Genomic DNA, 22232 nt, shown 5'->3' on the forward strand with positions numbered 1-22232 from the left:
TTCTGGCATGTTAACACTTTCTGGAACTCCTGTAACAACTCCTGTAACAACTCCTGTAACAACTCCTGTAACTACTCCTACTCCTGTAACTACTCCTGTAACTACTCCTGTAACTACTCCTGTAACTACTCCTGTAACTACTCCTGACCCACTGCCGTCCAGTTTGATCCAGCAGGCTACCATCAACCACTTTACATACCTGCTTGAGTTTGAGCACCTTCTCATACTGTGTAACATTGAAACACACCAAACTTCCATCAAAGAACTTTAGCAGACACCTCTCCTACTTCCTCACTCAACCCTAACCGCCCGACCTTCCTATCCATCTCTGCTCCAATCACAGCCCAGTGTTGCTCAACCACCTCCACTGGATTTCTCCCCGTTTCGTCAAGATCTTCTCCCTATTTGAAACTGAACGACGATGATTTTCTTAAGCACCCCGTTCCACGACCTCGTCTCCTTTTCGTATTTCAGACTTCCCGGCCAGTAGCAGGATACAACTCAATAATAGTGGTGTAAGTTACACAATACCATTGGCTATTGCACCATGCAAGAAGTACCGTAGGCCTAAAGAAACATGACAGAGACAAAAGCAGAGTGCTGATTAGTAATACAGCTTTATTGAATAATGGCAGATTTAACAGTTGAATAGTTCATGAAAACTTGACTACTTCAAGATTGTGATAGATGATTCCCCTATGCCAATAAAACACTCCAGAGGTCTGCCTATTCCCTAATCCAAACCAAGCCAATGAACACACAAGTTAAAAAAAATAAAGAATAAATAATTTCCCTGGTTTTAGAGCATCATCCATGACTCTGGATTCTTGAGTTCTAACAGAACCCTTGATTATGACCATTATAAGCACTAAAACACCAACTATTTCCATCATTCTGCCTGATTGTACAGCAGTCTTCATCCATCAGCGTCTCAGTGCATTATGACGTCACATAACAATGGAACTGCTGTCTACCAAAGACCCATCTCCACAAATGGCAAACATCAATCTCCTCCACTTTGAAAACATCCTCGCAGACAGCCACAGTGCTCAGAGTGATATCAAGGATGTGCACTTGTCACAGTGGCTTCAAGACCACCCGCAAGATATCCAGTTCCTCTCATTTTAATGTTGCTGTCAAATAAAGCAACAACGAGTCAGACTTCCTCCATTTCCCTCCAATATCCTGTGAGCTTATCTTCTATATAATACATTGATGTTTTTCAGTAAGTCCATGTTGTTTTGCTTTGGTGGTGGTTCAACGGATTGGCATGCAAGGCTCGGTCTCACGGCAACCGCTCCAAGACCGCTCTGTTCTGTTTCCAGCCCAGCTTCTGATCCATCTGACAGTCGAGGGTCTAAAGAGCGAGAGGACCCAGCGAGTGTGTGTGGGTGTGTGGTGGTGGGGAGGGTTTGGGGGTTCAGGACTCCTCCATGTCGGCTGGGGGTGAGGATGAGGTCGGGGAGGACGCCTCTGGCTCACCGTCAAGTCCCACCTTTGATACTGGAAGAGTTTGCAAAATAGGTGTAGGTGTTAAAAATACACTTTCACCCAATTACTAGTATCAGGACAAAGATCAGTCTGCAGTTGTACTCTGTGGCAGCATTTGAAAACGACAAATAAAAACACACATTTGAAACAAACTGATACATTAAATTCTGAAAACAAAGAAATGAGTTGTAACCAACTACTAAGGCCGTGAAGACGCAGGGACATACTAAGGCCCAGAGACATACAAAGACCCAGAGACATACAAAGACCCAGAGACATACAAAGACCCAGAGACATACAAAGACCCAGAGACATACAAAGACCCAGAGACATACAAAGACCCAGAGACATACAAAGACCCAGAGACATACAAAGACCCAGAGACATACAAAGACCCAGAGACATACAAAGACCCAGAGACCCACATACAAAGACCAAAGACAGAGACATACAAAGACCCAGAGACATACAAAGACCCAGAGACATACAAAGACCCAGAGACATACAAAGACCCAGAGACATACAAAGACCCAGAGACATACAAAGACCCAGAGACATACAAAGACCCAGAGACATACAAAGACCCAGAGACATACAAAGACCCAGAGACATACAAAGACCCAGAGACATACAAAGACCCAAAGACCCACATACAAAGACCCAGAGACATACAAAGACCCAGAGACATACAAAGACCCAGGGACATACAAAGACCCAGGGACATACAAAGACCCAGGGACATACAAAGACCCAGGGACATACAAAGACCCAGGGACATACAAAGACCCAGGGACATACAAAGACCCAGGGACATACAAAGACCCAGGGACATACAAAGACCCAGAGACACAAAGGCCCAGACAAAGACCCAGGGACATACAAAGACCCAGGGACATACAAAGACCCAGAGACATACAAAGACCCAGAGACATACAAAGACCCAGGGACATACAGACCCAGAGACATACAAAGACCCAGAGACATACAAAGACCCAGAGACATACAAAGACCCAGACATACAAAGACATACAAAGACCCAGAGACATACAAAGGACATACAAAGACCCAGAGACATACAAAGACCCAGAGACATACAGAGACACCCAGAGACATACAAAGACCCAGAGACATACAAAGACCCAGAGACATACAAAGACCCAGAGACATACAAAGACCCAGAGACATACAAAGACCCAGAGACATACAAAGACCCAGAGACATACAAAGACCAAAGACCCAGAGACATACAAAGACCCAGAGACATACAAAGACCCAGAGACATACAAAGACCCAGAGACATACAAAGACCCAGGGACATACAAAGACCCAGGGACATACAAAGACCCAGGGACATACAAAGACCCAGGGACATACAAAGACCCAGAGACATACAAAGACCCAGAGACATACAAAGACCCAGAGACATACAAAGACCCAGAGACATACAAAGACCCAGGGACATACAAAGACCCAGAGACATACAAAGGGACATACAAAGACCCAGAGACATACAAAGACCCAGAGACATACAAAGACCCAGAGACATACAAAGGCCCAGAGACATACAAAGGCCCAGAGACATACAAAGGCCCAGAGACATACAAAGACCCAGAGACATACAAAGACCCAGAGACATACAGAGACATACAAAGACCCAGAGACATACAAAGACCCAGAGACATACAAAGACCCAGAGACATACAAAGACCCAGAGACATACAAAGACCCAGAGACATACAAAGACCCAGAGACATACAAAGACCCAGAGACATACAAAGACCCAGAGACATACAAAGACCCAGAGACATACAAAGACCCAGAGACATACAAAGACCCAGAGACATACATAAAAGACCCAGAGACAAAGACCCAGAAGGCCCAGAGACATACAAAGACCCAGAGACATACAAAGACCAGAGACAAAGACCCAGAGACATACAAAGACCCAGAGACATACAGAGACATACAAAGGCCCAGAGACATACAAAGGCCCAGAGACATACAAAGGCCCAGAGACATACTAAGGCCCAGAGACATACTAAGGCCCAGAGACATACTAAGGCCCAGAGACATACTAAGGCCCAGAGACATACAAAGACATACTAAGGCCCAGAGACATACTAAGGCCCAGAGACATACTAAGGCCCAGAGACATACTAAGGCCCAGAGACATACTAAGGCCCAGAGACATACTAAGGCCCAGAGACATACTAAGGCCCAGAGACATACTAAGGCCCAGAGACATACTAAGGCCCAGATACAGGTCTACAACCAGAGAGGATATGGAGAACATGAGCTCTGTGCTGTCTGTTAGTGGCAGACCTGCCTGATGTCTGGGGAGCCGATGGAGCACCCAGCCACTCATTTGGGCCAGGCAGGCTCTGTGTGCGCAGGCATTCAAATAAGGCAACACAAGGGCAGGGAAACAGGTCGTTCGGTCTAATTGACCAAGTACAACATAAAATAAGGGTTTGTTCAATGTTAATATGGCAACAGAGTGAGCACGCTCCGTGAATATGAACACATGCAGGAGAGTTACATGATACACCGACCTTAGCAGGGCCAGCATCCACTAACTAACACACACACACAATGGACAGACACGGGGCTCTAAAATACAATCCGTATTGAATGAATGTAGAATGTATGCCATTTAGCAGACGCTTTTATCCAAAGCGACTTATTGACAACTCAGTTATGATCAATTGATCTCCCCTCCACATCATCAGACAAGTATAGATTACGTCACAATTATTAAAAGAAGGTTGAAAACCAGCAACAACAAAAAAGGTTCATTTAGAACAGAAGTATTAACTACTGTGACCAACAGATGTATATCTGGATCCCCAGTTATGTGAAATCCATAGATTAGGGCATAATGCATTTATTTCAATTGACTGATGTCCTTTTGTGAACTGTAACTTTGTCAAATCTTTTAAATTGTTGCATGTTGTATGTATATATTGTTCCATGTAAGATTGGTGCATCCATCCATCTCTGAACCTGTGTTGATATGTAGCCATTTGTAATGGGAATATTTCAGATGAATAAAGTTCATATTACCACAACACTTATTTATTTATTCTCCCTTTATGTAAAACACATGATTTCAAGTGCTTTATTTAGGACACTCATTGTTTATGGGTTGCTGGTCACTAGACTTGATAGTGAATGTTATGGATGTGCTCATATCTGTTGATAGTGATTGATGCTGGAGGTACGAGGACACTGATTGTTATTGTATTCTGTAGCACTAACAGATGATGCCGTGACTTCCTACAAGCCTCTCGGCGGCGGGTGTTCACAGAACACTGGTGTTGTGAGATTAGAACATAAGGCCTGCTTAGAGAAGACCAGTTGGAAATGTTCCATTCTGGAGATTGTCTCCCTGTTGCAACTTGTATTAAACAGGATTGATTTCTGATTGATTTGATCAATGACTGCTCACCTTCTGGTTCTCATGGAAATTCTCTATTACACCAACAACTCTTAAAGAATATAACTTGTAAATGCCTTATGAGCTTAGTTACTGAGGTTTAGAACATCTGGTAAAGACAATGGAAGGAGTGCGAGTCAGTCTAATAAAGGAGAGATCAGGGGGATAGAACACACCTAAACAACCGCACAGTGCACCTAAACAACCGCACAGTGCACCTAAACAACCGCACAGTGCACCTAAACAACCACACAGTGCACCTAAACAACCGCACAGTGCACCTAAACAACCGCACAGTGCACCTAAACAACCGCACAGTGCACCTAAACAACCGCACAGTGCACCTAAACAACCGCACAGTGCACCTAAACAACCGCACAGTGCACCTAAACAACCGCACAGTGACGGTCTTACAGTGAGATGACAGAATGGATGTTTTCTATTTCAAGTCTTTCTGTGGACATTTGGGGAAGAATACCTGTCACTGTGCTCCCTAGAACTTTACTAGAAGGTGTATGACAAAAGAGTTACAGCTCTTCCATGTGTGGAGCAGTACCTGACTTCCGGACTGTTCTGGGCGTGTTGTTGGCCCCGCCCCCTTCCCCGGTCTTCTTGCTCAACAGACTGTTGAAGAAGTTAGCCAGCACGCCCTCGCTGGTCTGCCCGCCTAATGGCACAGCGAAAACAAAGAGACAAAACATCACAGTTACCCAGCGAACTTGCACACACAAGGTTGGCAGGTATTGTTTAGAAAAAAGAACAGTTAGGCTAGCGGTGTTATTCCCTACGTACAACATGTACAGTGCATTCAGATTTACACGTTTTCTTATGTTACAGCCTTATTCTGAATAGACTTGAATAAAACAAATCCTCAATCTACACACAACACCCCATAATAAAAAGTGAAAACTGGTTTAACATTTTTAGCAAATGTGATCAACATTAAAGAAACAGACATACCTTATTTACATAGGTATTCAGACCCTTTGCTATGAGACTCGAAATTGAGCTCAGGTGCATATTGTTTTCATTGATCATCTTTGAGATGTTTCTACAACTTGATTGGAGTCCACCTGTGGTAAATTTAATTGATGATTGGACATGATTTGGAAAGGCAGACACCTGTCTGTAGAAGGTCCCACAGTTGATAATGCACGTCAGAGAAAAAAAAACAAGCCATGAGGTTGAAGGAATTGTCCGTAGAGCTCCGAGACAGGATTGTGTCGAGGCACAGATCTGGGGAAGGGTACCAAAACATTTCTGTAGCATTGAAGGTCTCCAAGAACACAGTGGCCTCCTCCATTCTTAAATGGAAGAAGTTTGGAACCACCAAGACTTCCTAGAGCCAGCCGCCAGGCCAAACTGAGCAATCGCGGGAGAAAGGCCTTGTTCAGGGAGGTGACCAAGAACCTGATGGTGACTGACAGAGCTCCAGAGTTCCTCTGTGGAGATGGGAGAACCTTCCAGAAGAACAACCATCTCTGCAGCACTCCACCAATCAGGCCAGGCCTTTATGGTCGAAAGGCCAGAAGGAAGCCACTCCTCAGTAAAAGGCACATGACAGACCACTTGGAGTTTGCCCAAAGGCACCGAAAGGACTTTCAGACCGTGAGGAACAAGATTCTCTGGCCCGATTAAACTAAGATGGTATTCAGGCCAAATAATTCAAAGTGTCACATCTGGAGGAATCCTGGTACCATAAAAACAGTGATGCATGGCGGAGGCAGTATCATGCTGTGGGGTTGTTTTTCAGCAGCAGGGGCGGAGAGACTAGTCAGGATCGAAGGAAAGATGAACGGAGCAAAGTACAGAGAAATCATTGATGAATACCTACTCCAGAGTGCTCAGGACCTCAGACTGGGGCAAAGGTTCACCTTCCAACAGGACAACAACCCTAAGCACACAGCCAAGACAAATGCAGGAGTGGCTTTGGGACAAGTCTCTGGTTCCACTCAAGGACACTATATGTCCTTGCGTGGCCCAGCCAGAGCCCAGACATGAACCCTATCAAACATCTCTGAAGACACCTAAGAATAGCTGTGCAGCAACGCTCCCCATCCAACCTGACAGAACTTGAGAGGATCTGCAGAGAATGGGAGAAACTCCCCAAATACAGGTGTGCCAAGCTTGAAGCGTCATACCCAAGAAGACTCAAGGCTGTAATCGCTGCCAAAGGTGCTTCAACAAAGTACTGAGTAAAGGGTCTGAATACTTATGTAAATGTGATCTTTCAGTTTTATTTATATACATGGGCAAAAACTTCTACAAAACATGTTTTGTTTGTCATTATGGGTTATTGTGTGTAGATGAATTAGGATTGACTTTAAAAATAAAACAATTTTAGAATTAGGCTGCAACATAACAAAATGTGTAAAAAGCCAAGGGTCTGAATTCCAAATGCACAGTAGGTGCAAACTTAATACGGGTGTCAAAGCTAATCTTTGTCATTTCAGTAGAATGAGTTATCGGGGATCTATGGTCTCAGTACCTGGTTGCATGGGCATCACATTGGCCACGTTTGCTGTTGCCGAGCGATTTGACACCCGTGGAGAGCCAGTGGGTGCTCTGTTTGTGGTGTCCTGAGATGAAAAGGAGAAGGAATGAAGGAGGGATGATACAGGAACAGTAGAGAGGAGAAGAAGAGGATGAGAAGGGAGGGAGAGAAAGAGAAGAGACAGGAAAGGAAGAAGGAGTAGAGGATCATTAATTGCATATATCAGAAGATTTACATGAACTCTTTAGGTCCTTTACAGTAGCATGTTTCCCCAGACACTTACCACTGGTCTGCCTGCTGCCACTGGGGGCTGCTTACACAACAGGGTCTGTTAATAGACAACACAGAGCATGTAGTGTGAGAGTCCAGATAGAGTCTGAAGCCCTTAACACCACTAACCTAATTCATATGGTAACTGGCAGAATTAAACTTATCACAGCTGATGTCAGATTAGCATTATGCAATATTACCAAAGTAATGTTTTGGGTCATACCAGCTGTACAAATACACACTGTACATTCTCCCTTACCTGAAGCTTGAGGAGAAACACTTGGTCATCCTCCGCACCTAGTTCCTTTTCATGTACAAACTGCTCAAAAAAACATCATAAACAAACACATACCTATATACCTTTTCTCCACAAAATGACATGCAAGTCATCCTAATGTGTTAGTTTAGTGTACATCCGATTAAGTACATATTTGCCTGGCCTTGGCACTGTAATCTGAGTACAGGCAGGCTCATCCTGGTAATCTGATGTTATTTGAGATTAAATGGGCCCCTCATCCCGGGGCCCATTAAAGTCCAGAGGAGAGGACTGAAGAGAGCAAACACCCAGAATCCCCCAGTCCACCCAGGCACAGCACCAACCATGCATGCCGGTAGTAATCTCTGACCCTGATCAGGGCTAAGGATTTTGGATTCAGTCACAATTTTATTCAACTCCAAGATACTACCCCTAGAGTGTAGGTCAGTTAAAAGGTCTGTTAAATTACACTTGTTTCTAATATTTCATGTCTGTGCCAAAAATAAGAAGAAGATCTGGGAGTGACATTACCTTCCTAACAGGAGGCTGGATGATAACCTCCTCAAACTTGTCTTCCCTTTTCAACGACTGAAAGTTTTCATATAAAATGGCAACCTTTTTTTCATTATCCCATCCTGATGGGCTGGAAGACAATGAACCACAGAAGCATACAAAATATATATATATTAAAAAATAACTCATGTCATTGTTAACAGCACATGAGAAAAAGGCTAAATGTTTCATTAGTGAGAACACAGAGTCACACTTACATGAATACTGAGTCTTTGTCCACCACCTGGGCCAGCATGTCAAAGGGAAACCCGTATAATCTATGGACCAGGTATTTATACAAAAGGTCTAGGTTTTTGTGCTCCTTCATTGACGTGTATAGCAGCGCTGCGCCATCTGAGAGACCACTACTTGTCAAGGATAGTATTATTGCTAGAATGGCCAACCATATCTTAAAGACCCCTCTACTGCCCCTCTACTGCCCCTCTACTGCCCCTCTACTGCCCCTCTACTGCCCCTCTACTGCCCCTCTACTGCCCCTCTACTGCCCCTCTACTGCCCCTCTACTACCCCTCTACTACCCCTCTACTACCCCTCTACTACCCCTCTACCCCTCTACTGCCCCTCTACTGCCCCTCTACTGCCCCTCTACTGCCCCCTCTACTACCCCTCTACTGCCCCTCTACTGCCCCTCTACTGCCCCTCTACTGCCCCTCTACTGCCCCTCTACTGCCCCTCTACTGCCCCTCTACTGCCCCTCTACTGCCCCTACTACCCCTCTACTACCCCTCTACTACCCCTCTACTACCCTCTACTACCCCTCTACTACCCCTCTACTACCCCTCTACTACCCCTCTACTACCCCTCTACTACCCCTCTACTACCCCTCTACTCTACCCCCCTCTACTACCCCTCTACTGCCCCTCTACTGCCCCTCTACTGCCCCTCTACTGCCCCTCTACTGCCCCTCTACCCCTCTACTGCCCCTCTACTGCCCCTCTACTGCCCCTCTACTGCCCCTCTACTGCCCCTCTACTGCCCCTCTACTGCCCCTCTACTGCCCCTACTACTGCCCCTCTACTGCCCCTCTACTGCCCCTCTACTGCCCCTCTACTACCCCTCTACTACCCCTCTACTGCCCTCTACTGCCCCTCTACTACCCCTCTACTGCCCCTCTACTGCCCCTCTACTGCCCCTCTACTGCCCCTCTACTGCCCCTCTACTGCCCCTCTACTGCCCCTCTACTGCCCCTCTACTGCCCCTCTACTGCCCCTCTACTGCCCCTCTACTGCCCCTCTACTGCCCCTCTACTGCCCCTCTACTACTGCCCCTCTACTGCCCCTCTACTGCCCCTCTACTGCCCCTCTACTGCCCCTCTACCCCTCTACTGCCCCTCTACTGCCCCTCTACTGCCCCTCTACTGCCCTCTACTACCCCTCTACTGCCCTCTACTGCCCCTCTACTGCCCCTCTACTGCCCCTCTACTGCCCCTCTACTGCCCCTCTACTGCCCCTCTACTGCCCCTCTACTGCCCCTCTACTGCCCCTCTACTACCCCTCTACTGCCCCTCTACTGCCCCTCTACTGCCCCTCTACTGCCCCTCTACTGCCCCTCTACTGCCCCTCTACTGCCCCTCTACTACCCCTCTACTACCCCTCTACTACCCCTCTACTACCCCTCTACTACCCCTCTACTACCCCTCTACTACCCCTCTACTACCCCTCTACCCCTACCCCTCTACTACCCCTCTACCCCTACCCCTCTACTACCCCTCTACTACCCCTCTACTACCCCTCTACTACCCCTCTACTACCCCTCTACTACCCCTCTACTACCCCTCTACTACCCCTCTACTACCCCCTCTACTACTGCCCTCTACTACCCCTCTACCCCTCTACCCCTCTACTACCCCTCTACTACCCCTCTACTACCCCTCTACTACCCCTCTACTCTACTGCCCCTCTACTACCCCTCTACTACCCCTCTACTACCCCTCTACTCTACCCCTCTACTACCCCTCTACTACCCCTCTACCCCTCTACTACCCCTCTACTACCCCTCTACTACCCCTCTACTACCCCTCTACTACCCCTCTACTACCCCTCTACTCTACCCCTCTACTACCCCTCTACTACCCCTCTACTACCCCTCTACTACCCCTCTACTACCCCTCTACTACCCCTCTACTACCCCTCTACTGCCCCTCTACTACCCCTCTACTACCCCTCTACTACCCCTCTACTACCCCTCTACTACCCCTCTACTACCCCCCCTCTCTACTACCCCTCTACTACCCCTCTACTACCCCTCTACCCTCTACCCCTCTACTACCCCTCTACTGCCCCTCTACTGCCCCTCTACTACCCCTCTACTACCCCTCTACTACCCCTCTACTACCCCTCTACTACCCCTCTACTACCCCTCTACTGCCCTCTACTGCCCCTCTACTGCCCCTCTACTGCCCCTCTACTGCCCCTCTACTACCCCTACTACTGCCCCTCTACTGCCCCTCTACTGCCCCTCTACTGCCCCTCTACTGCCCCTCTACTGCCCCTCTACTCTACCCCTCTACTCTACTACCCCTCTACTACCCCTCTACTACCCCTCTACTACCCCTCTACTACCCCTCTACTACCCCTCTACCCCCTCTACTACCCCTCTACTACCCCTCTACTACCCCTCTACTACCCCTCTACTACCCCTCTACTACCCCTCTACTACCCCTCTACTACCCCTCTACTACCCCTCTACTACCCCTCTACTACCCCTCTACTACCCCTCTACTACCCCTCTACTACCCCTCTACTACTACCCTCTACTACCCCTCTACTACCCCTCTACTACCCCTCTACTACTACCCCTCTACTGCCCCTCTACTACCCCTCTACTACCCCTCTACTACCCCTCTACCCCTCTACTACCCCTCTACTACCCCTCTACTACCCCTCTACTACTACCCCTCTACTACTACCCTACTACCCCTCTACTACCCCTCTACTACCCCTCTACTACCCCTCTACTACCCCTCTACTGCTCAGATAAAACATGCTCACTTCACACAAGAACAACCTGAAACTGGTGCCTGCACATGGTTGGTACATCTAAGAAAATAGGAAAATACATTAGTTTGAAAGAATAACGGCAGAGGAATGCAAACTCTTAGGGCAGAAGACCAGTCGGTGAGGCAGAAGGATACACTGCAAGCAGAAGTGTCGGATGTGAGACTGGATGAAGTCAAAGTGTTCTTCCCGGTAGTCATGCTCTTTCTCTAGACTGAGAAACGTGTCACACTGCAAAGGAGGGAAGTGAAGAGAGGGTAAGAGAATACTGAGAGAGAGAGAGAGAGAGAGAGACTACCCCTCTAGAGAGAGAGAGAGAGGGTAAGAGAATACTGAGAGAGAGAGAGAGGGTCTACTAGAGAGAGAGAGAAGAGAATACTGAGAGAGAGAGAGAGAGAGAGAGAGAGAGAGGTAAGAGAATACTGAGAGAGAGAGAGAGGGTAAGAGAGAGAGAGAGAGAGAGGGTCTACTGAGAGAGAGAGAGAGAGAGGGTAAGAGAATACTGAGAGAGAGAGAGAGAGGGGTCTACTGAGAGAGAGAGAGAGAGAGAGGGTAGGGTAGAATACTGAGAGAATCTACTACCCCTCTAGAGAGTAAGAGAATACTGAGAGAGAGAGAGAGAGAGAGAGAGAGACTGAGAGAATCTACTGAGAGAGACTGAGAGAGAGAGAGTACTACCCCTCTACTGAGACTGAGAGAGAGAGAGGGTAAGAGAATACTGAGAGAGAGACTACCCCTCTAGAGAGAGAGAGAGAGAGAGAGAGAGAGGGTAAGAGAATACTGAGAGAGAGAGAGAGGGTAGAGAATCTAGAGAGAGAGGGTAAGAGAATACTGAGAGAGAGAGAGACTACCCCTCTACTACCCCTCTAGAGAGAGAGTACTACCCCTCTACTAGAGAGAGACTGCCCCTCCCCTCTAGAGAGAGAGAGAGAGTACCCCTCTACTGAGAGAGACTGCCCCTCTACTGCCCTCTAGAGAGAGAGAGACTGCCCCTCTACTGCCCTCTACTAGAGAGAGACTAGAGAGAGACTAGAGAGAGAGAGGGTAAGAGAATACTGAGAGAGAGACTACCCCTCTACTAAGAGAATACTGAGAGAGAGAGAGACCCTCTACTACCCCCTCTACTACCCCTCTACTACCCCTCTACTACCCCTCTACTACCCCTCTACTACCCCTCTACTACCCCTCTACTACCCCTCTACTACCCCTCTACTACCCCTCTACTACCCTCTACTACCCCTCTACTACCCCTCTACTACCCCTCTACTACCCCTCTACTACCCCTCTACTACCCCTCTACTACCCCTCTACTACCCCTCTACTACCCCTCTACTACCCTCTACTACCCCTCTACTACCCCTCTACTACCCCTCTACTACCCCTCTACTACCCCTCTACTACCTACTACCCCTCTACTACCCTCTACTACCCCTCTACTGCCCCTCTACTGCCCCTCTACTGCCCCTCTACTACCCCTCTACTACCCCTCTACTGCCCCTCTACTACCCTCTACTACCCCTCTACTACCCCTCTCTACTACCCCTCTACTACCCCTCTACTGCCCCTCTACTACCCCTCTACTACCCCTCTACTACCCCTCTACTACCCCTCTACTACCCCTCTACTACCCTCTACTACCCCTCTACTACCCCTCTACTGCCTCTACCCCTCTACTACCCCTCTACTACCCCTCTACTACCTCTACTACCCCTCTACTGCCCCTCTGACTACCCCTCTACTGCCCCTCTACTACCCCTCTACTGCCCCTCTACTACCCCTCTACTACCCCTCTACTACCCTCTACTACCCTCTCTACTACCCCTCTACTACCCCTCTACTACCCCTCTCTACCCCTCTACTACCCCTCTACTACCCCTCTACTGCTCTACTGCCCCTACTACCCCTCTACTACCCCTCTACTGCCCCTCTACTACCCCTCTACTGAGAGAGAGACTACCCCTCTACTGCCCCTCTACTACCCCTCTACTACCCCTCTACTACCCCTCTACTACCCCTCTACTACCCCCTCTACCTAGAGACTACCCTCTACTACCCCTCTACTACCCCTCTAGAGAGAGAGAGACTACTACCCCTACTAAGAGAGACTACCCCTCTACTACCCCTCTACTGCTCAGATAAAACATGCTCACTTCACACAAGAACAACCTGAAACTGGTGCCTGCACATGGTTGGTACATCTAAGAAAATAGGAAAATACATTAGTTTGAAAGAATAACGGCAGAGGAATGCAAACTCTTAGGGCAGAAGACCAGTCGGTGAGAGAAGGATACACTGAGAGAGAGAGAGAGTGAGACAGAGAGAAGTGTCAAGTGAGATACTGAGAGTGTTCTTCCCGGTAGTCATGCTCTTTCTCTAGACTGAGAAACGTGTCACACTGCAAAGGAGGGAAGTGAAGAGAGGGTAAGAGAATACTGAGAGAGAGAGAGAGAGGGGTAAGAGAATACTGAGAGAGAGAGAGAGAGAGGGTAGAGAATACTGAGAGAGAGAGAGAGAGGTAAGAGAATAGAGAGAGAGAGAGAGAGAGAGGTAAGAGAATACTGAGAGAGAGAGAGAGAGGGTAAGAGAATACTGAGAGAGAGAGAGAGGGTAGAGAATACTGAGAGAGAGAGAGGGTAAGAGAATAGAGAGAGAGAGAGAGGGTAAGAGAATACTGAGAGAGAGAGAGAGAGGGTAAGAGAATACTGAGAGAGAGAGAGAGGGTAAGAGAATACTGAGAGAGAGAGGGTAGAGATAGAGAGAGAGAGAGAGAATACTGAGAGAGAGAGAGAGAGGAGAGAGGTAAGAGAATACTGAGAGAGAGAGAGAGGGTAAGAGAATACTGAGAGAGAGAGAGAGGGTAAGAGAATACTGAGAGAGAATAGGGTAAGAGAATACTGAGAGAGAGAGAGGTAAGAGAATACTGAGAGAGAGAGAGGGTAAGAGAATACTGAGAGAGAGAGAGAGAGAGGTAAGAGAATACTGAGAATACTGAGAGAGAGAGAAGAGAGTAAGAGAATACTGAGAGAGAGAGAGAGGGTAAGAGAATACTGAGAGAGAGAGAGGGAGAAGAGAATACTGAGAGAGAGAGAGGGTAAGAGAATACTGAGAGAGAGAGAGAGAGAGAGAGTAAGAGAATACTGAGAGAGAGAGAGAGGGTAAGAGAATACTGAGAGAGAGAGAGAGAGAGGGTAAGAGAGAATACTGAGAGAGAGAGAGAGAGAGGGTAAGAGAATAGAGAGAGAGAGAGAGAGGGTAAGAGAATACTGAGAGAGAGAGAGAGGGTAAGAGAATACTGAGAGAGAGAGAGGGTAAGAGAATACTGAGAGAGAGAGAGGGTAAGAGAATACTGAGAGAGAGAGAGGGTAAGAGAATACTGAGAGAGAGAGAGGGTAAGAGAATACTGAGAGAGAGAGAGGGTAAGAGAATACTGAGAGAGAGAGAGGGTAAGAGAATACTGAGAGAGAGAGAGAGAGAGTAAGAGAATACTGAGAGAGAGAGAGAGTAAGCCACACAAGACAAGAATGAAAAAGAAATTGAAAGCGAAGATGAGAAAGTGTAAAACAAAATGACGGATTTTCCGTCCTTTATACACATGAATAAAGAAACCATACCAATGCCAAGGAAAGTATCCTTTGATAAGTTGAGTTAACAAGGCAAGTTCATTTCTTTCCCTAATGCCAGAGCTTTGCCCACCATACCTTTGTACACACCACCATAACAGGCACGCCCAGGTTGTGTGTGAGTGTGTTCTCTCCCAAGGGGAGCACCACACACTCCTCCTCAGCCTCCCCAGCCACGGGGTTCCTCCTCTTGGGAGAGGCGCTGTGGTCACCCCCTGGCTCTGAGTACTCCTGGAACTGTCGGACCACTAGCGGTAGGGGAGAGGGTGGAAGAGATTCCGTTTTACAGCGATTGCTATTTTACCCTTTTTAATTCAAACTCCAAACAATTCATCTCAATTCACTTTATAGTTTATATCACATGACTACTTAAAGTTAAAGAAATACTGTTGAAGTAGCTATTTCAAGTCTTTAATGTTATAAAGTAAGAATGTCTCTCTCTCAGATTCATAGACGTACATCTCTGTTCCATGTCCCTCAGTGTCTCTGGGTTGACTCGGAGCTTGTCGATGTGTTCTCGTAGCACACTGGCCCACTTCTGCAGAGAGTCCAGCACCGTCCACGGCCTGGACATGTCCACTACCAGCAGAGCCATAGTGTCGGCCATGTTCTCCCCACACACAGCAAACTTCTGGAGGCCTTTGTGGTACAGGTCACCGTCCAGAATCCATGCGTTACACATAGCATGATCTGCACGCACACACACACACACACACACACACACACACACACACACACACACACACACACACACACACACACACACACACACACACACACACACACACACACACACACACACACACACACACACACACACACACACACACACAGTTTGGGGTCAAATCACACCAAAAGGAGAAATTGTACAAGGCTTTCCTATTGATCGCTACTGACCCATCATACACTGATGCCCAAGCTATATTATGAACTAAAACAAATCATCAAACTTGATCACCTTTGTTTTCTCATTATGTCCAAAAGACACACTTACCATCGATGTCATCATCGTGAACGTTAAAGTACAGGTACTCCAGTCCTCTGCCTTTCATGTATTCTTCAACTCCCTGCAGTTTGGCTATGAGAGTGGTCTTCCCTGCCCCGTCTCACCTGTAGCATACATGAAACACATACGTGCAGGTAAACTGCATGCTAAGCAAAATCATTCAACTCCGTTATAGCCTACTGTAGACTACATTAGGCCTTTAGGTCAGCTGCCTGCTGTGGCCAGTGTTCTAGGCCTATAAAAGTATATCATTTTGCATCAATGCAGCTATTGCTCACAAAATCAGTTAGGCCTATATGCAGGGCCCATACAATACCTTCAGAAAATACTCATACCCCTTCACCTTTTTCAAAATGTTGTTGTGCTACAAAGTGGGATTCAAATTGATGTAATTGACCTTTTTGTAAACGATCTGCACAAAATATTCTGTAATGTCAAAGTGGAAGAAAAATTCTAACATTTGTAAAATAAAAGATATACAAATAAATGAAACTCTTGATTAGATGTATTGACTCAGGGGGTTGAATACATGTTAGAATCACCTTTAGCTGCGATTACAGCTGTGAGCGATTTCAGTTGAAGAATTATTCCCACCTGGATTGCACAACATTTGCACATGACTATTTTTTAAGTTCTTCAAGTTCTGTCAAGTTGATTGTTGATCATTGGTAGACGGCCATTTTCAAGTCTTGCTATAGATTTTTTTTCAGTCAAAACTTTAACTAGGCTATTCAATGTCATCTTGGTAAGCAACTCCAGTGTATATTTGGCCTTGTGTTTTAGGTTATTGTCCTGCTGAAAGGTGACCATCTCTCAGTGTCTACTGGAAAGCAGACTGAACCAGGTTTTCCTCCAGGATTTTGCCACTGCTTAGCTCTATTACATTTATCTTTATCATAAAGAAAACTCCCTAGTCCTTGCCAATGACAAGCATACTCATAACATGATGCAGCCACCCCTATGCTTGAAAATATGAAGAGCGGTACTCAGTGTTGTGTTGGATTTGCCCCAAACAGTGCATTATTGCAAACAGAATGCATGTTTTGGAATATTGTTATTCTGTACAGGCTCCCTTTTTTCCACTCTGTCAATTAGGTTAGAATTATGGAGTAACTTCAATGTTGTTGATTCTTGATGCCATTAAACTCTAACCGTTTTAAAGTAAACATTGGCCTCATGGTGAAATCTCTGACCGGTTTCCTTCTAATGATGTGCTGGAGAAAACAGGTACAAAAGTATCTATATCCACAGTAAAACAAGTCCTATATTGCCATAACCTGAAAGGCCACTCAGCAAGGAAGAAGCCACTGCTCAAAAACCACGATAAAAAAGCCAGACTATGGTTTGCAACTGCACATGGGGACAAAGATTTTACCTTTTGGAGAAATGTCCTCTGGTCTGATGAAACAAAAATAGAACTGTTTGGCCATAATGACCATCATTATGTTTGGAGGAAAAAGGGGAGGCTTGCAAGCCAAGGAACACCATACCAACCGTGAAGCACGAGGGTGGCCGCATCATGTTGTGGGGGTGCTTTGCTGCAGGAGGGACTGGTGCACTTCACAAAATAGATGACATCATGAGGGAGGAAAATTATATATTGAAACAGCATCTCCAGACATCAGTCAGGAAGTTAAAGTTGGTCGCAATGGGTCTTCCAAATGGACAATGACCCCAAGCATACTTCCAAAGTTGTGTAAAATTGGTTTAAGGACAACAAAGTCAAGGTATTAGAGTGGCCATCACAAAGCCCTGACCTCAATCCCATAGAAAATATGTGGGCAGAACTGAAAAAGCATGTGCGAGCAAGGAGGCCTACAAACCTGACTCAGTTACACCAGCTCTGTCAGGAGGAATGGGCCAAAATTCACCCAACTTATTGTGGGAAGCTTGCGAAAGGCTACCCGAAACATTTGACCCAAGTTAAACAATTTAAAAGGAAATGTTACCAAATACTAATTGAGTATGTAAACTTCTGACCCACTGGGAATGTGATAAAAGCTTAAATAGATAAATCATTCTCTCTACTATTATTCTGACATTTCACATTCTTAAAATAAAGTGGTAATCCTAACTGACCTAAAACAGGGAATTTTTACTTGGATTAAAATGTCAGGAATTGTTAAATGAGTTTAAATGTCTTTGGCTAAGGTGTATGTAAACTTCCGACTTCAACTGTAGCTCCGCATTGACATGATTGTTTGACAATAGGCGAGGGTGGGAGGTCCTGTAAAACACAAACTCACTTCCTTGACAACTTCTTTCACAACAGGTCTGTGCTGCTCGGCGAAGCTCAAGAAGTATGAATGCCCTGACTTCTGCAGAGGCTGTGTCACCATAAATGCTGCAAGGCCAACGCAGACGTCAGAATGACCAAGCAGCACCTTTCATACACACTCCTCCGGCTCAGCAGCTCCAGAGACGTGCCTCCAACCCCCAACTGTCTGTCATATTTGCACAGGAAAATAAATCATGAGCATAGAGAAGACAGACATATCTAGAACTGATAATTGGTTGTATGGTGCAAGAATGACTGCATTGGATTGATTTAATGTTAAGATGGACACAGCTTAGTAGAACCAAACCATACACAGCCTCTGCTCAGCAAACTAGAACTTGAGAAGGAATCCTTTGGTCGGCTGCAGCTCGTGAACGACTGAACTCTCCCGGCAGTCACGCAATGCATCCCACCAAGAGTCGTTCACACTCTAGTCCGGTAGCAGCCACAGCTAGATGGACCTCGTTTCAAATGTAGCAAGAAATAATGCCATTTGTATGCCTAGCAATTAACTAAATGTACATTGTTTAAAAGCACACATTTACAAGTCTCAGTCACAAATGACAGCTCCAATAAGCCCCCTACTGTGAATGACAGTCTTCAGTTTGTCGTAGAGCTGTTGTTAAGGATGTGAGTTTGTGTATACACAGGACTTATCGCCCTCACCTACCACCAACCAATCACGTAAAGGCGGAGCCATCCACATAATTACAACAATTGAGCGGAGCACGGCGACGCGGTACAGAGCTCAATTTGGCCTCTGCTTGCCTCCGGAATTTCCATATTTGAGTCACACGATCCATTGGGCGCCTCCGACCATATTTGGGATAAAGCATAAATTGGCTCTTACTGACTCAAATGAACAAAATGAGTCAAAAGATTCATTCTTTTGACTGAACGGGTCAATGATCTGAGTCAGTGAAAAGAGACGACTTGACCATCACCGAGTTAGGAGTCTTCACTGAGTTAGGAAGGACGCCTGTAGTGATACACCATCCAGTAATGAATAACTTCACCATCACTGAGTTAGGAAGGACGCCTGTATCTTTGTAGTGACTGGGTGTATTGATACACCATCCAGTAATGAATAACTTCACCATCACTGAGTTAGGAAGGACGCCTGTATCTTTGTAGTGACTGGGTGTATTGATACACCATCCAGTAATGAATAACTTCACCATCACTGAGTTAGGAAGGACGCCTGTATCTTTGTAGTGACTGGGTGTATTGATACACCATCCAGTAATGAATAACTTCACCATCACTGAGTTAGGAAGGACGCCTGTATCTTTGTAGTGACTGGGTGTATTGATACACCATCCAGTAATGAATAACTTCACCATCACTGAGTTAGGAAGGACGCCTGTATCTTTGTAGTGACTGGGTGTATTGATACACCATCCAGTAATGAATAACTTCACCATCACTGAGTTAGGAAGGACGCCTGTATCTTTGTAGTGACTGGGTGTATTGATACACCATCCAGTAATGAATAACTTCACCATCACTGAGTTAGGAAGGACGCCTGTATCTTTGCCTGTATCCAGTTTAACTTCACCATCACTGAGTTAGTGATCTTTGTAGTGACTGGGTGTATTGATACACCATCCAGTAATGAATAACTTCACCATCACTGAGTTAGGAAGGACGCCTGTATCTTTGTAGTGACTGGGTGTATTGATACACCATCCAGTAATGAATAACTTCACCATCACTGAGTTAGGAAGGACGCCTGTATCTTTGTAGTGACTGGGTGTATTGATACACCATCCAGTAATGAATAACTTCACCATCACTGAGTTAGGAAGGACGCCTGTATCTTTGTAGTGACTGGGTGTATTGATACACCATCCAGTAATGAATAACTTCACCATCACTGAGTTAGGAAGGACGCCTGTATCTTTGTAGTGACTGGGTGTATTGATACACCATCCAGTAATGAATAACTTCACCATCACTGAGTTAGGAAGGACGCCTGTATCTTTGTAGTATCTTTGTAGTGACTGGGTGTATTGATACATCATCCAGTAATGAATAACTTCACCATGTTTCAATGGGATTTTCAATGTTTGCTTTCGAATTGGAAAACCTTTGTGTTTCTGTATTTGAATCGGTGTTTGAAATTCACTGCTCAACTGAGGGATAATTGTAGGTGTGGGTTACAGAGATTCAAAAATCATGTTAAACACTTTGCACACAGTGACTCCATGCAACTTATTATGTGACTTGTTAAGCAAATTTTTACACCAAAACTTATTGACTCAAGACATTTCAGCTTTCATTTTTGGTACATTTCAAAAACATACTTCCACTGTTACATTATCCAATTTGTAAGTCGCTCTGGATAAGAGCGTCTGCTAAATGACTTAAATGTAAATGTAATTATGGGGTATTGTGTGTAGGCCAGTGACCAACTAATTTAAATGTAATCCATTTTAAATTCAGGCTGTAATAACAAAATGTGGAAAAAGTCAAGGGGTGTGAATACTTTCTGAAGGCACTGCATACCACTAGTCGACCAGATAAGAAATATATGTAATCTCATTTGCTCGTTGTGGGATTTATTTTACAGATAAAACTAGCAGTTGTTGAATATAATCATTTTTTCAATGTGATTGGATCAGAGCCGATCTGACCTGCAGAAATTGCCATTTTTAGTCGTCTATGAAACACTGTCCATATTTTGTTGGACAATTATAAGCGGTGCTGTTATAAATGCATTCAACAATAGCCTGCCATAATTCGGTTAATAATCAATTGGTTCTCAAACCTCGCAACAATGGTCCAATACTGTCTGTTATTGACATTGTAATGGAATACAGAACGCGTGGTGAGGCACTCCTTGTCTAGCATCCCGCACACTCTGAAGTAGCGGAGGGAGCAGGTGGTCCATCCCGTGCCAATATTACACAACGCAAGCAGAAAATTAAATAGGCTTACCCATAATAAGAACATTTTTCCCAGACGGCAATTTTGACCGTGAACGCGTCGAGACCTCACTCAAAATAGAGGACCTGCAAGAGAGACAATGACATCAGACAAATACCAAGCACCCATATCCCTGCTATTCAGATGCGCTACTCCCTTAGAACCAGATTTTTCAAACCCTAAAACCATTCAAAGTGGCTCTGACAGGCGAGCCAGGCCTTTCTTACGCCATATTATTGTATAGTTCAGGACCAATATTCACCATAAATTCTGGCCATCCTCGTCGCTGGTTTGATTTTCTATAGAATTTAGTGTATTTGCAGTTGACGTAATTCTCACTGTCGAAGCCATCTTCTATCAGCCTTGAATGGATTAAGTGCCCGGATGTTTGAATTGGCATAATAAAGGGCGCGTTCCAGATGCCCTTATTTATAAGTGCTGCGGTCACGGCAAGTTCAAATTTGAAACAAGGAAGCCACGCAGAATAACTGATCTAAAAATAATCAACTTGCAGCAGATCTGTGCAGCACCATGCACAGAGTGAAGGAGACATTTTAAACACGGGTATGTACAAAATGATAAATGATTCAATTATGCAGTTATACAATCTGTGTCTGCTCGGAATGGAAAAAGTTGCATTGATATATTTTTTGAAATTGACATTTTACTTTCAAGTTGTCTTCCAACTTGTATGTCATCTTTTTTGCAGTCACGCTTTGTAGATGAGCGTCACAACGTCTGGACTGTAGAAAGGCTCAGGAACCACATGAATAAGATACAGCAATCTTATTGAGCAAATTGTGACTGCAAAAAAAAGATGACCTGGAACGCAAACCAATCCTCTGGCACGGAGTGTCTGCTGGTGCTAGACTTCTGTGTCCTAG

The 22232-nt window shown here is 45.6% G+C and overlaps 1 protein-coding gene and 1 long non-coding RNA gene across 2 annotated transcripts; both read right to left on the reverse strand.

Moving 5' to 3' along the window:
* Positions 1 to 600: 600 nt before the first annotated feature.
* Positions 601 to 16233, reverse strand: LOC123998329 (cytoplasmic dynein 1 light intermediate chain 1-like). Its single transcript, XM_046303452.1, has 11 exons — positions 16131 to 16233; positions 15596 to 15826; positions 15227 to 15384; positions 11654 to 11747; positions 8718 to 8853; positions 8479 to 8590; positions 7951 to 8010; positions 7705 to 7749; positions 7416 to 7506; positions 5484 to 5594; positions 601 to 1503 (listed from the first exon to the last, which is right to left on the reverse strand). Exons 1-11 carry the CDS (start codon positions 16186 to 16188, stop codon positions 1421 to 1423), a joined length of 1179 nt encoding a protein of 392 aa, XP_046159408.1. The 5' UTR covers positions 16189 to 16233; the 3' UTR covers positions 601 to 1420.
* A 2156-nt stretch (positions 16234 to 18389) lies between these two features.
* On the reverse strand, positions 18390 to 21765 carry LOC123998330. Its single transcript, XR_006832253.1, has 3 exons — positions 21611 to 21765; positions 21361 to 21434; positions 18390 to 18586 (listed from the first exon to the last, which is right to left on the reverse strand). It is a non-coding gene; the product is annotated as an uncharacterized LOC123998330 (long non-coding RNA).
* Between the last annotated feature and the right edge of the window lie 467 nt (positions 21766 to 22232).

Source organism: Oncorhynchus gorbuscha, linkage group LG15 (genome assembly GCF_021184085.1).
Source record: "Oncorhynchus gorbuscha isolate QuinsamMale2020 ecotype Even-year linkage group LG15, OgorEven_v1.0, whole genome shotgun sequence".
Classification (NCBI taxonomy): Eukaryota; Metazoa; Chordata; class Actinopteri; order Salmoniformes; family Salmonidae; genus Oncorhynchus; species Oncorhynchus gorbuscha.